Source organism: Trichomycterus rosablanca, chromosome 16 (genome assembly GCF_030014385.1).
Source record: "Trichomycterus rosablanca isolate fTriRos1 chromosome 16, fTriRos1.hap1, whole genome shotgun sequence".
Taxonomy (NCBI): Eukaryota; Metazoa; Chordata; class Actinopteri; order Siluriformes; family Trichomycteridae; genus Trichomycterus; species Trichomycterus rosablanca.
Window position 1 is genome coordinate 15,125,337 of NC_086003.1, and position 17,620 is coordinate 15,142,956.

At 40.2% G+C, this 17,620-nt stretch overlaps 1 protein-coding gene across 1 annotated transcript; it reads right to left on the reverse strand.

Annotated features, from left to right (window-relative positions):
• Positions 1–1,024: 1,024 nt before the first annotated feature.
• irs4a (insulin receptor substrate 4a) lies at positions 1,025–15,310 on the reverse strand. The gene is made up of 2 exons (XM_063011407.1): positions 11,799–15,310; positions 1,025–1,208 (listed from the first exon to the last, which is right to left on the reverse strand). Exons 1-2 carry the CDS (start codon positions 15,028–15,030, stop codon positions 1,204–1,206), a joined length of 3,237 nt encoding a protein of 1,078 aa, XP_062867477.1. The 5' UTR covers positions 15,031–15,310; the 3' UTR covers positions 1,025–1,203.
• Positions 15,311–17,620: the final 2,310 nt, after the last annotated feature.

Genomic DNA, 17,620 nt, shown 5'->3' on the forward strand with positions numbered 1-17,620 from the left:
GAGTGATATAGGATGACTTACAGTGATAGCTGCCATCAATAAAAAGTACTGAAAATGTACTTTTCAGTCTACGTCTTGGATTTATCATGTAGGTAGAAGTACATTTAACTACAGACTTTCTTTTATAATGGAATAAATTACTACTAACTATGTATAATTGGCATTTAACTGATACTCACTTCAATGTGTAGAGAATGCAGTAAGAGCATTTGATTACAGCTGCTGCATCCTTTTAAATTGGCACTGTCCATGTAACCGTGCTAGCAACACCCTTTAAGGAGGGTGATAACAGCTAGCTATATACACATGAGCTTACTGGAGCATCACTGTCATTGATAGTAATGCCACACAATGCTCACTTGGACTCCCGGAAAAAAAGGTTATGCATAGTCAGGGAGCAAACTCACAGAGGACAAACGCTTTACGTTACTCAAATGGTGTGGAAGTATTTCATAACCGGGATATTTTTGGAATTCTAAAAAAGGGAAATTTGAATGTGTTGTTGCATGTAATTCAGAGAAGCAGACCTGTGTAATGCATCTGCATCAAAGTACCATTGCTTGTGTATCCAGGCCCTCGATGGTAATGAAAACACCAACTACACTTCAAAGTTAAACATATCACACTGGTCTTTGTGACCATTCTAAATTCCTTTACAACTGACATCCAGGATGTGCGAGCAACTAAATGCTTCCTGGAAAAAAAATGAACCCTTGTATTTTTGCAGAAATACAAAATGTAAATATATATACGTGTGTGTATGTGTATGTGTATGGAGAGGACTACTAAGTAGTTGGCACATCTTACAAAATGTCATTTGATATACAAGCACCTCATATTTACATGGAATTAGCAACTTTTGAGTGGCTCAACATAATGACTGTAAATAAAAATGTAGTGGTACCGTAAAGTAAAAATAATAATAAGTGCTATATGTCTGCATGAAGTTCACAGTTCCGAATAAAACCGATGCAGCCACTTAGGTAAACAATGACTGTCGTTAAATAAAAAGTGTTTAACAGAACAAATGAGACCCGGCTGAGGCAGTTATGTAGGAGATGCGGAGCAAAAGAGGCTGTGTAGTTTCAGTCTTTGCAGTTGGAGGTCTGATGTGGAGGAGGAGGAGGCATCTTCAACTTTCTCTGCTGCATTCTGGAGTCATTGGATTCCCAATGTTCCATGTCCTTCCAGCACATGATTTAATCACTCTGCATGAAAGAGAGAGAATAATTAGTAATCTTACGAAAAGCATCTATTTTTTAAGTGTATTGTTTCAAATTTTAACCAGATTGTATGGTTCATGGTCAGCACAGCAGATCATTCATATGAATATTTGATTTGGCACAGTTTTTATGCCTGATGCCCATCTGAAAATAACCCCTCTTATTTAACCAGCACTAAGAGTGCACCTTGCATTAGGTTCACCTCCTAATGCCATGAGTCATCTGTATTTGCCCAAAAAAAAAACCCAGCCCAAAACTCAGGAGCTGTGGCACTTATATACGATATATACACCGATTATACATAACATTATGACCACCTTCCTAATAATGTGTTCGTCCCCCTTTTGCTGCTCTATACGCAACAATGTGCGATGCACTGTGTATTCTGACACCTTTCTATCAGAACCAGCATTAACTTCTTCGGCAATTTGAGCTACAGTAGCTCGTCTGTTGGATCGGACCACACGGGCCAGCCTTCGCTCCCCACGTGCATTAATGAGCCTTGGCCGCCCATGACCCCGTCACTGGTTTACCACTGTTCCTTCCTTGGACCACTTTTGATAGATACTGACCACTGCAGACTGGGAACTGGGATGCTCTGACCCATCTAGCCATCAAAATTTGGCCCTTGTCAAACTCATTCAAATCCTTACGCTCACCCATTTTTCCTGCTTCTTACACATCAACTTTGAGGATAAAATGTTCACCTGCTGCCTAATATATCCCACCCACTAACAGGTGCCGTGATGAAGAGATAATCAGTGTTATTCACTTCACCAGTGGTCATAATGTTATGCCTCGTCGGTGTATAATGTGTGTGTGTATATATTATATATAAATTACTGAATTTATGAGTTTCAGTCACAACAATTGCTAACAGGTGTAATAAATCAAATATATGAAGGAAACTATATGCTTTCAACTTTGCACTAACAGAATAGGGAAGGCCTTTTCCTGTTCCAGCATGACTGTGTCCCTGAGCATAAAGTAAGGTTTAAAAAGACATAAAGAAAAGCTTGGTTTAAAGAAACTCCAGTGGCCTGAATGGAGCTTTGACCTCAGCCACACTGCACAGCTTAGGAATGAACTGGAATACCATCTGAGACTTTTTTCCCCATAGACGTACTTCAAAGTCTTGTGAAAAGTTGTTATAGGTGAAAAGATCACCTAGAGGTCATTTTTTAAACTATTTTAATACCAAATGGGATGTCCAACAAGGTCATGGTCAGGTGTCCAGATATTTGTGGCCATACAGTGTGTGTGTGTGTGTGTGTATGTATGTATATATGTGCAATTATGTGTATATGAAAATGAAAGAAATCCAAACTAAGCACACGACTCCTTGCTTTATTTGCATTTACTTGTGTCACAGGTTAATACTGTTCTGCTGTGTATGTTTGTAGTTACTGACAGGTCACTGAAGTATCCTGAGTTAATGGACGGTAGGGAGACCACGATTCACAGTGTATTAAAGGCAACAAACTGTGTGTAATTTGCAACTATAAAAAATGAGAATTATTTTTACATTGTTCTTCCTGCAAGTTAATCTATTGTCATCACACATGAGTAAACGAAGTAAAAAAATGACACCTGGGTAAACAACACTTTAATGTAATACAAAGCATATGGATCTCAGTTACTCGCTTTGCTTTTTCAACAAAGCACCTCAAGTGTATCAAGCGACATCAAAACTTTCACAACAAAAACCATCAAGATAACAGACGAATAATAATCAACTGATAAAATAATTACAATAATTTAAAGTAAAAAATATTTTAAATCACACCCATTTCTCTATTGCTTACACAGGTTGACTGTAGAACCCCTGAGTGTATTAAATATTACAATCTTTATTGCCTCTAGGGCAAAAATCGTGTAGTGTGAACTAGGCATAACGCAGCAACGTGCACTAGGCACACGGTATCGGATGTTTAGTATCGGAGCCTCGTTTGCGAGTACGAGTACAAGTTAATGAGCGCGGTATCGGGCAAATACCCGATACCAGTATCGTACTCACGCATCTCTAATTAACACTGAGAAGAACCAGTTCAGTTTTCAGAATGAAGCAAACAGTTCATTACCAGCACTAACTAAACATGCTGGTGCTATAGTATATTAAAGCTCTTCCTGACATTAGTGTGGTTATTATTGGTTATTGTTTCCTTTATACTAAAACATGATGCAAAATATTCACAATGTTTGTGAAAAAGTGCTAAGTTTAACACGCAGTCAGACTCTACACTGACGCAAAACAGCTTCACTGTTTGTTACATTAATCTGTTCAAGGTTTATATAATATCATTGGAAAATTAGCTTAATGCAAATGTAAAATGACATTTAATCTCTTAAAATTAAAAACACATTTTTGCCACAACCAACCATTTGTATTTAATACTTCATACAACCTTCCTTTGCCAATAAATAGCACTTAGTCTTCTATAACATCTTATAAGGTTGGAGAATTTACTTTACTCTCTCCAGATCATCCTGGGTCCTCTCTTGTGCAATCTCATCTTTAGTTCACCACACAGAATTTCTATGGGGTTTGGATCAGGGGGACTGAGTTGGCTATGGCAGAAGTTTGATCTGTGTTCAGTAAACCATTTTGTGTTGGTCTGGACTTTCCTGCTTAAACGTCCAATGACAAAACCTGTGTGCCTCTGTCAAAGAACTAGAAGTGGTTTCATTTAAAATGTCCTTTTATTTTATGGAGTCCATGATGTCATATACCGCAACAAGATTCCCAGAGCCTTTGGACGTAAAACAGCCCCACATCATCACAGACCCTCCATCAACACTGGGCACCAGGACCTTTTCAGTATAGTCATACTTCTTTTTTTATGCCAAAGTCTATGTGTTCACTCATCTTTACCATGTCAAAATGACCAAGCAAATAGGACCTCTGTGTCACCTCTTATATATATACCACAGTGAAACAGCAAGTCATGGATTACTGCTAGAAAGCTCCTCGACGCTTAAATGAAAACCTGTACTTAAAAATGTAAAATATAAATTGTGAGAATTTCTAGATGTGCCAATAATTGTGGCACATGTGGGTTTGTTAATAATAATTATTTTTTGATGAATTCAGCAACAGGTGAATTTTAATAACCCTTTTTACTCATTTATCAGGGGTGCCAATATTACAGAAGGGACAGTATATGGGCAGGGCTGTACTGTAGGCCCTGATGTGCTGGCACTGCACCTAATGGGTACAGTACTAATCTTGTGGCTCTCAAGTCTCAATATCAGTTTTAAACTGTTGAAACCAAGGTTGAAATGTCCTTTTTTAAATTAACACCATAAATGAAATTAGTCAAAAATTTAAATCATCGCTAATTCTCCTGAATATTTTAATTATATCTTATATATAGCATACACTTATTATGAATAATTAATAATATACTTTTAACCAATACCATTATACCATTAACCAATATTTTGCTCAGTGTGAACATGTAAAATCACTGTGCTGCATTTCTGGATTATTTGAGATCCACAGTGATATCCACAAACTTTGTGGATATCACTGTGCCCCTTCAATCAGAAAAGCTGTTAAGTGGGAGTTGTGGTCAGGAGTCTATGCTGGCCACTGAAGTTCCCCCCACACCAAACTCATCATACCAAGTCTTTATGGACCTTACTTTGTGTACAAGAGCACAGTCATGCAGGAACAGGAAATGTGCCTTCCCCAAACTGTTTGCACAAAGTTGAAAGCATAGAATTGTTTTCAATTAACTTTTTACACCACTTAGCAGTGGCTGTGACTTTTTTGAGAGGGGGTGTGTGCATTATTATTTGATAAAGCAATTATGAATTCTTCAGCTCAACTCCAAATCAAAACTAGACTTCTGGTAACAACAGCATGTAAAAAGCACAACAGCACAAAAACACAATTATGCCTAGATGTTCAGATCATATTTACTGAAGTGTAGGTGATTCTGTAGGTGAAGCTGCTTATATTTTCGAGATTTTAAAGGGTTAATGCTCCCTAAAACAAACAAATGGACACATTCTTGATATATGTTTGCATATAACAGTTTTTTTTGTTTTGTTTTTTACCTTTGTAAAATGTAGTAGTTGTTGTTTTTTTTTTAACACGGATATTGTCTAGATTTAGGATTTATGATCACCAAGGTGAGCTCAGACTTCAACCGCTACAGCTTACTACTATGACTTACAGTACTATGAATTATAAATAAATAAAAAAAGTCAAAAAAACTAAAAATGATTACCAGTTCACTGAAAATCGAACACTTTTAGATAAATTGAACACTACTAAGCCTAAAACAAACTAAGCATGTGTACATCTCTTAAAATAAAACTAGCTAAAATCTCACTTAAAGTGCCCCCCCAGGACACTAAAGCATATGCACACACACATGTACCCATCAAATGAAACAGAAAGGTATGACAGTTAGGGCTGTCGCGGTGAAAGAATTTCCCCTTGCGATATTCAGCCTGTCTTAGTATCGCGGTATGCGGTGATATCGCCATTTTTTTTTTTTTGAAAATTACTAAATTTATCTGGATTTTAAAGCTATATAAACAAGCTTTATTGTTAGGCCACGATTCGGTATATTATTGCTTTATAATGACAAAGATGAGACAGCTTTAAGACCAATGAAATGCGTGTTTAATGTTAAATACAGAACAGAGCAGGGATGCGCGTCTTTTCTCTATTAAAAAAAGATTTAAATTAGGCTTCTAGCCTAGGCTAGATATGCAATGTGAAACAAAAAACAAAAAACAAAAAAAAGAGTTTAGGGTAAATATTTTAAATGCACATCTAATCAAAATATGGTAAAAAAAAAATTTAATAAAGAATAAAGTCTGTAAGAGTTTAAACCTGCGTTATCATGCGCGCTAGAAGAACCAACATGTTCACCTGATGTGGTTTAGAGAGGATCTGAGTGGGGTAGAGATGTTCCCGGCGTTACCGATGTTGCACTAATACACGTGTACTGTACCTGCATGCGACTTTACAGAGCAGAGGAAATCTAGCCTGGTCGTCACGCCACTATTAACCATCTATTTAGTAGGTATAATTAACATAACAATATATACTACATTTTAAGTTATTATTTGTTTCAATAAATTTTTATTCAACGAAAAAATTCATTTAAATCATTCCAGCAAGCCAGCAAGAGAATATTTGCAGGCTGCAATGCCATATTAAATTAACCATCATTAAGTGTTTTAGTACGCCGAGGCTGTTTAAATGTAGTCTAAATTACAAGTATTTTATTGAGTGTGAACTCAATTTAATCATTAATAAACTTGCCTATAATTCATGTTGCGATTGTTTACATTTTAAAACACAAAGCCTGACACTCAGCAGCAACGGATGCGAACAGTTGGCAGGAAAATGACACTCTTAGCTCATTTTCATTATGAATTTATTTAACATTTATTACGCCCGAATGTAAACGTAAAACAAGATGGACCCTGCAACAAAAAAAAAAAAAAAAGAGAAGAAAGAAAGAAAGAAAAAACGTGAATATCGCTGTGATGCGGTTGCTTGGCATGCCCTGCGGTTGGCTGGTCTATACCGCGATATTTCAAAATTGCGGTTAGCGCGACAGCCCTAATGACAGTAAAAATAAAACTAAAGCTTTTAAAGCCCAAGGATGAAAATAATGACTTAAATTTTCTTTGCGAGAGGTTAGCAAATCATATCACAGGATGGGATTTGTTGGGACTACAGGTGGGAAAAAGTGACTCAAGTGATTGCAGTAATTTGAAATCTCTTTAGTCAATCTGATGTAAAAGTATCTGCTTATCTGATTAGTTCTGTTACTGCCTGTGCTTTATGTTAACTGAGTCAGTCAGTGAAAATGCTAAAAGTAGTAACAGAGCAGTTTTCGTATATGCCCTAAATGACTTAAATAAAATCCAATAGCACAGCGGCCCCCAACCCTATTTGCACCATGGACAGGCTTCATATAAGATATAATTTCACTGACCGGCAGAGGCGGGAGGATTTAAATATACTGCCCACAAATGATTGAAACCACCTAGGGGTGATAGGAGACAATAACACCAAAGTGTTTTGGAAATGGAAGCGGTGAAAACTGCTTTTCTAGCAATCTCTAATTATTAGGGCTGTCAAACGATTAAAATTTTTAATCGCGATTAATCTCATAATTTCATATAGTTAATCGCGATTAATCGCATTTTTTTAAAAAAAGAAGAAAACAAGGATTTTTAAGTGAAATGTTACAATTAAAATGGTGAACACATTTTATGCTAAATGTACTGATGTTAAAAACTGCTGGGACAAGAGAAAGCTGTAATTCACTCACATACTAGGCAGAAATACTATCCAGCAGAGACCCCTGACTTCGTATATATGTCAGATTGTAGGTTAGAATTTCTCCAAATATTGTAGATCAGCGGTGCTTTAGGTGGGATAAGGCGTAGTTATTGTAACAGACTTTTCTGTGCTTGTATCGTGACATTTGATGGACGTTTCTACACGAAGTGAGTGTGTTTTGACCCCTTGGGGCTTCCATAGTTCATGGACTAGCATGCTTGGCTAACGCGATGACTCCAGCTGTCCGGTACCGTAACAGAAAAAGTAATAAAAGTTTTCTGCTCCCGACAACTTGTGAATATACCGTGTATTTATTTCTTTATTAAGCAAGTGCATCACTACACGCTTGGTTACATTATGATAACAAACCGCAAATGAAAAACGCTGGTAAGTCTCAACATGAACTACGGATGACTCGCAGGGCCAAATAGAATTTGCGTTAACGGCACTATTTTTTTTAATCGCGTTAAATTGAGATTGTGTTATTGCGTTATTATCGCGTTAACTTCGACAGCCCTACTAATTATTTATTCTTTCTGTGCGGCCTGGTAATTAATGACCCACGGACCGGTACCGGTCTGCAGCCCGGTGGTTGGGGACCACTGCAATAGCATGTGGACACCTGACAACATGCTTGCTGGAGATCCATTTTCAAAACAATAGCTTTTCAAACCCATCAAAGATCCCACGTCATGCTAAAACAGAACTGAGCTTTTTGGAAATTTGGAAGCATATCAAACATGTAATGATTTTATACATCTAGTGTGGCTAAGACACCTGAACTCAATCCTTAGGAGAGGTGTAGTAAAAGGGCAAAAATGCACTAAAATATCAAAATTAATAATAATAAAAAAAAACTGGAGTGCTTAGGCGCACACCAGAGCCGACATCTCAAACTCGTCCTTCTAATCTCAGCTCTGCAACCCGGCAGGCTGGGCGTTTACACGAACAACGATTGGCTGTTGTTCCAGGGGGGTGCCGGACAAGACCTCATAACTGATGCAGTTACAACCGCCTGCACAGAATCGAGGAATAATGCGTTGATCAGGGTGTGTCTCTTCATACACAAAGCTGATCCACATATGAACTCATCTCGTGCAGGTGAAAAGATGCAGTCGGTTACTGCACACGTGTCGGAGGGGGGTGTGTGTTAGTCAACGGCTCTGCTCGGTCAGAGTGGAGGTCAACATCAGTAGAGAGGGAGCGTAATGCAATCAGGTAATTGGATAGGACTAAATTGGGGGACAAATTGGGGGAAAATATATGAAAAAAAAAAAAAAACTGACAGTCCATATATTTCAATATCTTAGTCACAGTAAAGCAAATTATGCCCCCAGTATATCAAGTTCCTACAAAGTCAGTAGAGGTAATATTAAATTGGATTATGCAATACTAAGATCAAGGCCCACTTTGTGTTGATTAGATGAATTACAGGTACACAAAATAATACAAATAATATAAATAAATATTTTTACACACTTTAATGCAAGTTTAGGGTTTTTTAAATTAATGTTTAACAGCAAAATAAATAAAATTCTAATTTGTGTTTGTTGCATTAAAGTGGTTCTGTTTAATAAAAGAACCACTTTATTAAACTTAATTAAAGCTCATTTACGATATTAGCTTACAATGCAACTGTTCACGACATTTAAAAAGTGCTAGAAATTCAAATGTCATGTGATCAAAAATAATAAATGTTCCATTTGTGCTGGATTGTGTCAATCATTGTGCTTGCAAGGTTTTTTAAAAAGTAAAATAACAATATTTTGCTGCAATTTAGATGCAGTTGTAACCTAGTGGTTAAGGTCCTGGACTAATAATCAGAAGGCTGCCTCTATTTGGCCTATGAGCAAGGCCCTTAACTCCCTATTGCTTAAATTGTATACTGTCACAGTACTGTAAGTCGCTTTGGATAAAAGCGTCTGCTAAATGCCAAAAATATAAACGTATTAAAGTGGTTGGGTGAAGCCACAGGCCACAAAAGGTTTCATTTCTTGAAATCTGTACCAGCACAAACGTTTTTAATGGCACAGATTTAGCAGAAACAAATTGTAACACTTTCACTTCCTCTTTTATCATATGTGAAGCCAACTTTTTGAAGGAAATAAAATTGTGGTTTGCTTTAGATCTATGAATATTTTTTTTTATTCAGTTGAATATTAATTGTCATAAAAATCTTTATGATTAACCATTTCTCTTGAACACCTCATGCATGTTATATTATATACATGCATGAGGTCTTCAACATAACATTAAAACCACCTCCTTGTTTCTACACTCACTGTCCATGTTATCAGCTCCACTTGCCATATAAAAGCACTTTGTAGTTCAACAATTACTGACTGTAGTCCACCTGTTTCTCTGCATGCTTCATTAGCCCCCTTCAGTGTCATTGTTCTTCAATGGTCAGGACTCTCCCAGGACCACTACAGAGCAGGTATTATTTAGGTGGTGGATCATTCTCAGCACTGCAGTGACACTGACATGGTGGTGGTGTGTTAGTGTGTGTTGTGCTGGTATGAGTGGATCAGACACATCAGCGCTGATGGAGTTTTTAAATACCGTGTCCACTCACCATCCACTCTATTAGATACTCCTACCTAGTTGGTCCACCTTGTAGATGTAAAGTCAGAGACGATGGCTCATCTATTGCAGATGTTTGAGTTGGTCATCTTCTAGACCTTCATCAGTGGTCACAGGACGCTGCCCACGGGGCGCTGGAAATTTTTTGTTGGTGGACTATTCTCAGTCCAGCAGTGACAGTGAGGTGTTTAAGAACTCCAGCAGCGCTGCTGTGTCTGATCCACTCATACCAGCACAACACACACTAACACACCAGCACCATGTCGGTGTCACTGCTGTGCTGAGAATGATCCACCACCTAAATAATACCTACTCTGTAGTGGTCCTGACCATTGAAGAACAGCATGAAACGGGGCTAACAAAGCATGCAGAGAAACAGATTGACTTACATCTGACAATTACAGTCAGTAATTGTAGAACTACAAAGTGCTTCTATATGGTAAGTGGAGCTAATAAAATGGACAGTGAGTGTAGAAACAAGGAGGTGGTTTTAATGTTATGGCTGATCGGTGTATATTATAGTATATTATGGTAATATATAAAGTTTTATGCAAAAGTGTGAACACCCCTGGTGAAATTGCATCATGATTTGTTAATTTCCTAAGTGAAAATAATATCATTATTATATTGCATTAAGAAAAATCCTCTAAAAGGAACAAATGTTAATACATTATTCTGCATATTTTTTGGTGTGCAATGTCTATATATTTGCTAAATGTAACATTAATTTTTGCCCATTCTTTATCTTCCCCCGCCACCCAATAAAGGGAACAAATATAAATACAACATTATTCTGCATACTTTTTGGTGCAGGAAATTCTCCCCCTTCCACCTTTTTTCACCTCTTTTCACAAAAAGATGTTAAACATGAATCCATTTAAGCTTCATATGATATAATAATCAAACTATTATGGCACATGGATTCTGTTTTTAAAGCAATTTATAATGAACAGCGTTTGCCAACATATAGAAATTTTACAATTAACTGCGGTCATCTAAAATGCCCACAATAACTATGATTAGCATATGTAATTGCACTTACGCAAATATGTAATAATAGAGACAGACCTTAACTAAATAAGACAAAGAAACATAACACTGCATGTTTTATCTTTAATGTGGATTCATAACCCCACATCACAAATCCACATCAACATGTTAGTGTCAAACATCAATGCATTAACAAGTGCAATTATCAGTGAAAAAAAAAACAAAAAAAACAAAAACAAACTAACAAAAAAACAACTACTAACTACCATTTCAGTTTTTAATTATTATTATTGGGTTTTTTTTTTCAAATTGAGGTTTTTTTTATAAGAAACATTTTTCTTATATTTTTAGTGTTTCACTGACAGCTTGTTGATTGTGATGACAATTCAGAGCTGAACGAATACTTAGCCGACTTTAATATACTGAAATAAGCAGCCATTCTACATAGGTGGGGGGGGGGGGCAGTAAAGGGGAATGACATTACAGCTACTTATGTTAAGGGTAAGCACATTGCCCAGTTATTTATCCACATGTATTGTGGAGTAAATCAGAAAAGGCCTCTAGATAACCAGTCACATCAGCAAGCATAAAGAAAAATGATAAGCCTCTGAAACCAGCAGACATGCACATGCCAGATTAGTTGTCATTTAACTTGTAGCATAAGGGGAAACAGAAATACAACCAACCTTTCGAGGCAGTGGTGGGACCTCCTGAATTGGAGAATTCTTTCCCAGCACAGGCCTCGCTCTCTTCGAGGGTGCCATGGGCTGAGTGTGGAGGTGTGCCTTCATGGGTGGTCCTCGACACGTCCCTCAGGTCCAGAGCAATGTAGTTGAGGTAGCTGGATGAAGCGTTGCAGCGAATTCCTCCAGTGGCACAGTTAGCAGTGAGAAAAACCGAGTCAGGAGATCCTTGCTCTTCCGTGTAAGACCACACGCTGTCAAACGAGGCAGAATTCTGCCACCTGCAGCCTTCTACAAGATTGAGCATGGCAGAACCTCTGACACCGCAGCCACTGGCAGTGCCACCAGGAGATGGAATGAAAGTCTCTGAGCTGTGTCTCCTCCGGCCCTGTGGGTCCACCCTGATGACCTTGGGCTCCATTTGAGGACTAGGGGTCCTATTAGAAACACATGTATGATGTATCATTTTGGGTGGACTATCAGCTTCTCCGTACCTGCTGTGGAGCTTCTCAGGGCAGAAGTTAGTCTGAGCCAGTCCGTAAGTGCATCCTAAGGGACGAGCGTAGTTCGGGGGGTTCCAAGGCGCTACAAGTGAGTGGCGGGGGGGCCGGTTCATTAAAAGGTTGTCCATGTAGTCAGGGTCCGGTGAAGAGCAGCAGAGCTGATAACAAGGTTGTGAACTTGGTGTGGTGGGGGAGTCCACAGCTGTCGGGGAGGAAGCAGCATGAGAAGGCCTGTCCCCAAATTCCATGTGGATGTACTCACCTGGACTGGGAGGGCTTGGAGGTTCAATTGGGGACTCGAGAACATACTCAGTTTTTCTGCGATCCTCTCGAGAAGGGGTTTTGTAGGAGCGTGGAAGGGAGAAGTAAGAGCTGTGAGATCTGGGACGCTCAGGAGAGTCCTGGTCATAGCCTTCGACTGTGCTGATTTGGGACATATCTATGTATTCGTCATACTCAGCCTGGCTTCTGCTGGAGGGACTGGTTATTCCTGGAGAAGGGCTGTCTCTAGGCATCATCATCATATACCCATGCCCGTCAACCTGCTGTGAAGTGCAGGGGTGAAGATGCAAGGTGGCTGGGTGGTTTGCTCTGGGTTGCATAGGGGTATAATCTGTATTAGAAGAGGGGACAATGTTGTACATCATAGGCATGTAACCATCATCCTTAGGTAGTTTCTTTTGACTGTCTGAGTTGAGCGAGGGAGGCCTGTTTGGGTGATGTAACTCAGAGTAAGACTTGTATCCTGCTTTATGAAAGCAGGAGCAGACAGGGTGTCGTTTTGAATCCACAGGGCTTGATTCATCTAATGATGAGGTCTGCGTAGCCTTCTGATGCATGACACCTAAACCATTACCAGATTTTGGCTTAGAGGAATGTGTAAGTTTGAAAAAAGTCCTTTCCATATAATTACTCTCTTCTTCAAAAGTTCTGGTGCCACCCTGTGGGTCTTTATACCAATCCATTGCCATGTAGTCCACTAGTCTGTACTCCTCCCTAATGGGTGGAGTGTTGCCGTGTGATTCAGGGGTGCTGCTGCTTGGACGGAAATATCTAAAGTCACAAGGGCTGGGACAAAATTCATCAGAAGAGTTGAAACCTCCATCGCTAGGGGAGCCACAAATAGAGGAGCTGGAGGGTCGTGTATGCGTGTCTGAAGCCGAACCATGTCCACTGCTGCTGGAAACGCTAACAGGACTGGTAGCAGACAGAAGGTGCGAAACGGGAAGGGAGGCGGAGCGAATATGATGGGCAGAGCCAGCTAAGACATGGGAACAACACCCGCCGCTCTCCTCTCGGCCCATGTTCATACAAGGAGTGTTCAGGTGAACCAAGCTGCCCGTGCCCGAGCTGAGAGGCCGTTCTGGCGTGCCCTCACCTTCGCTGGAGGTCCGGTGGCGTTGTCCCGTTCTTCCTTTACTCTTTCCTGTCACTGAATCAGTCCTAGAGGCACGTTGCAGCCCTGTTTGGCTGGGAGGGAGGTTACCCATGTGGCGGCGGGTTGTGATAAAGGGAATGGGATTAGATCCAGAGGACTGGCTTTTGCTCCGTGGTCTAAAATCAGGGAAGGCCTTGAGTGCTTTCATTGTCTCCAAAATGGTCTCGTGCATGTTCTGAGCCACGACGGAGTCCTCTACTTGCACCCAGATCTCACCTGGACCAATAATAGAAGAGCGTCCTACTTCGATAAAGAAAAAGCTTTCTGAATGGCCACAGCGGCGGATGTTCATTAACGGCAGGTTCACAGCAGGGGTCTCCGAATTCAACTTCACCAAGTGAATCGTTTTGGCAGAAAGGCACAATCGGTACACCCCCATTAAATTCTTAGTCTGCCCTAAACCTTTAGGTTTTACATTGACCTGCCATACCTCCTTAAATATGGTCCCAGGTGAAATCGTCCCATAGCCGTCATCCAGCTCGTCAGTGTCCAGCTGCCCTTTTTTCCCCTCGGTCATCAGTTCCGTCAGAGCCAGGTACCAATCCTCCTGCTCTTGCTCGTTGTCAGCGACCATAGCAAAATACTCATCTTTAGTATAAAGAGCAATGAGGTATTTGTTCTTGGCATCGGCCCTCTTGTTGACCGTAAAACACTGGGACAGGTAGATGACCCTCTTAGGGGGGCACATAACACCGACAGTCGATGAGGCAGCAGCTTTGAGCGCATTTCTGAATTTTTTCTCACTGTCATAGTACTCCAGGCGACTGGGCCCGAGGTTGCTCGGACCTCTCAGGACGAAGAACCTCTTGTGGTTGTGTTTTTGTTTCCTCAGGTAGCCACACTTCCAGACGTCGGCGTCCACGCTGCTGGAGCAGACGGCGGCGGCGGCGGCCAGAGCGGCGGCGGTGGTGTCGGTGCTGAGAACTCGGCAGAAGGCGGAGTCGTGCACCTTGTACTGGAGTGCAGGCAGGTGTTTTCTCACGACAGGATCCTGAGCGTTGTTGTCGTCCTGGAAAAGATGGTGAACTCGGAAATGGTAAGGTGGCGGGTGTCTTTTCGGCTGGGCACCGTGGTGGTGGTGGTGGTGGTGGTGACGATGATGAGCAGAGGCCGTCGAGTTTGCGGGCAAGCGGGAGCCACCGTTATTGATCGAGCACAAGGAGGAGGATGGAGTCTCCCCGGCGGAGGCATCGCCGTTGGTCGCGGTCGCCGCCGTTTTCGCAACGACACGACGCGGCTGCGTTTCCAGCGTCAACATGACGTCGTTATTGTGCAGAGCCGCCGAATCTTCCATAGGACGCTGCAATGAAAGGTCACTTTACCTCGGTTACACTGACGCACGGCCCATTCTGGGGGAGGCGGTGGTGCTGGTGGTGCTGGTGGGGGTTACGGGATTGTAGCGCCGACAAAAGCTTCACTCCTTCAAGTAATAATCCTCTCCGCTGTCCGACGCGCGCACCTGGTGTATCTTCGGCTCAGAACGCACGACGAAAGGCGACATGTCCGCGGACGCACCGAAAACAAGCCCTGCCATTATCAATCTTTATTTCTCCCCTTCACTCATGGTGGCTACACATCACTACGACCCAGCGAAAACATCACGTGACCTGGACGTCAGCGCCAACTTCGGAGTGAAAGGCGGGCGGTCGGGGGAGAGTCGCGTGATCTGATTGGTCGAGCGACGTGTCTGGCAACTGAACGCACCACTCACGTTTACCGATTGATCAGCCGCGCGTGTGTCATTGGACAGTCTGGTGCTGTGCGCAGACGGAGGCGGTGCTTGGCACAAACAGATTTGTAACGAGAATAAGGACGAGACTGTATACAGATAAAGGAGAAAGATGGGAGGCGATCAGACCTTGTTTGTATCTGATCACACTGTATTGAGCTCCTTTACATCAGTATTCCAATTACTGTAATCCTGTATGATGTAATAATATCTGCACCTTAGTGTATTACTCAAAAATACTTTATTTATTTGAATAGCACTGGATCTTGTATGCATAATTATTAGTGGTGGAAAGTAGCAGTATCTTTTTTAGGGTAACAGTAAAACATTGCTCCCTTGCGAATGGTTGAATTTTTGACTAGCAAAATCCTTTATTTAATTAACTGATTTTTATTAACTTTTTTACGATGCCCAGGTGGGGCGATCTGGGTCCTTTCTGTGTGGAGTTTGCATGTTCTCCCCGTGTCTGTGTGGGTTTCCTCCGGGCGCTCCGGTTTCCTCCCACAATCCAAAGACATTCAAATGTGTGTCTGACATTAACAACTTGTGAACTGATGAATCTTGTGTAACCAGTAACTACCGTTTCTGTCATGAATGTAACCAAAGTGTGTAAAATATGACATTAAAATCCTAATAAATAAATAAATATTAAAAATTTTTTATCCTGGTCAGGGTTTCGGTGAGTCCGGAAGCAGTGCACCACCCAGAAACCCTAGCTGCAAGCCAGGAAGAAAAAGCCCATGTATTAAACCTGAGAAGAACCTGAGCAGAACTCTTCTCAGACAGTGACCTGAAGGCATGTATGTGATCTAGGCTGTATGCCATTCACTTTACCAGCTGTGGCACTGTGCTGCACTTTTGAATATCTGCAAAAGTATTTTTTCATCGTTTTAATTCTGAGACTTGTGTCTGAGGGAAGGAATGACAGAATTAGTTTAGTATCATCCACATTAGAGTGGTAAGAAAAGCAATTGGAGAATATGACCTTACCAAAAGAGCTGTGTAAATGCAAACTTGATGGCTTATTGCCTGTAAGTTGCTGTAATTTTGATAAGTTACCCTACACAGGCAGTAAAATATGTATTATTTTATCCATTGACACTTTATTTAGTTTTATTAATTTAAACATTTTGCTACATTGTACCAGTAACTAAAATGATCACTGTTCTAAATTACACTTAATACTTTAATGGAATACATTTGACTGCACAACATGAATCACACAACTGTAATATAATGACTTACATTTAACAATGATATACACTAAATAACAGAGTAACTGTAACAAATGGCAAGCATTAAAATTTGAACACAAAGTTTGATCAAAATAAGAACAAGATTATACAGCCGAAGTTCCATATTAAACCTTTTAAAATACAAAATCCACTATTAGCTGTAAGCAGATGTTTTTATTCTTACAATGTATTATTTACTATTATAAAATAAAATAAAAAAGTTTGAACCCTTAGCAATGACCTGGATCTTTGCATTGAGCAATTCAAAATTAATTATGTCTTAATTAAACATTTAGCAAATAAAAGAATAGAATGCCTTTATTGTCATACATACATATACACGTGTACAGTACAACAAAATTCTTTCTTTGCATATCCCAGCTTGTTTGGAAGCTGGAGTCAGAGCCCATGGTCAGCCATTGTACGGCACCCCTGGAGCAGAGAGGGTTAAGTTAAGGGCCTTGCTCAAGGGCCCAACAGTGGCAGCATGGCAGAGCCAGGATTTAAACTCTCAACCTTTTGATTGATAGTCCACAGCTTTACCCACTAGGCTACTGTCCTTGATTAATTGTAACAGTTTAGGGCAGAAACTATAAACCCTTGTGTTTAATAAGTGGTATATTGTATACTGGTTGCTGTAGCTGTGGATTACACTATCATTTATGAACATCTTTAGATAATGCCTCAACCTCTCACATAGTTAAAGCTTTGAACATATTTCCCCTTTTAAACTACTCTGTTGTTAGTTTATTTAGCGCTTTTCGGTCATCATCTTATTAAATTATCCAGCTTCAATAAAACTGCAGGTAACAAATCTTTACATTGGCAATCTGTTGTAAAATTGTTAATTCAATATTAAATATTTTTCTCTCAGTGATAAAAAACTTTTATTCTTGCAGAATGCCCACTCTTTAGGAACC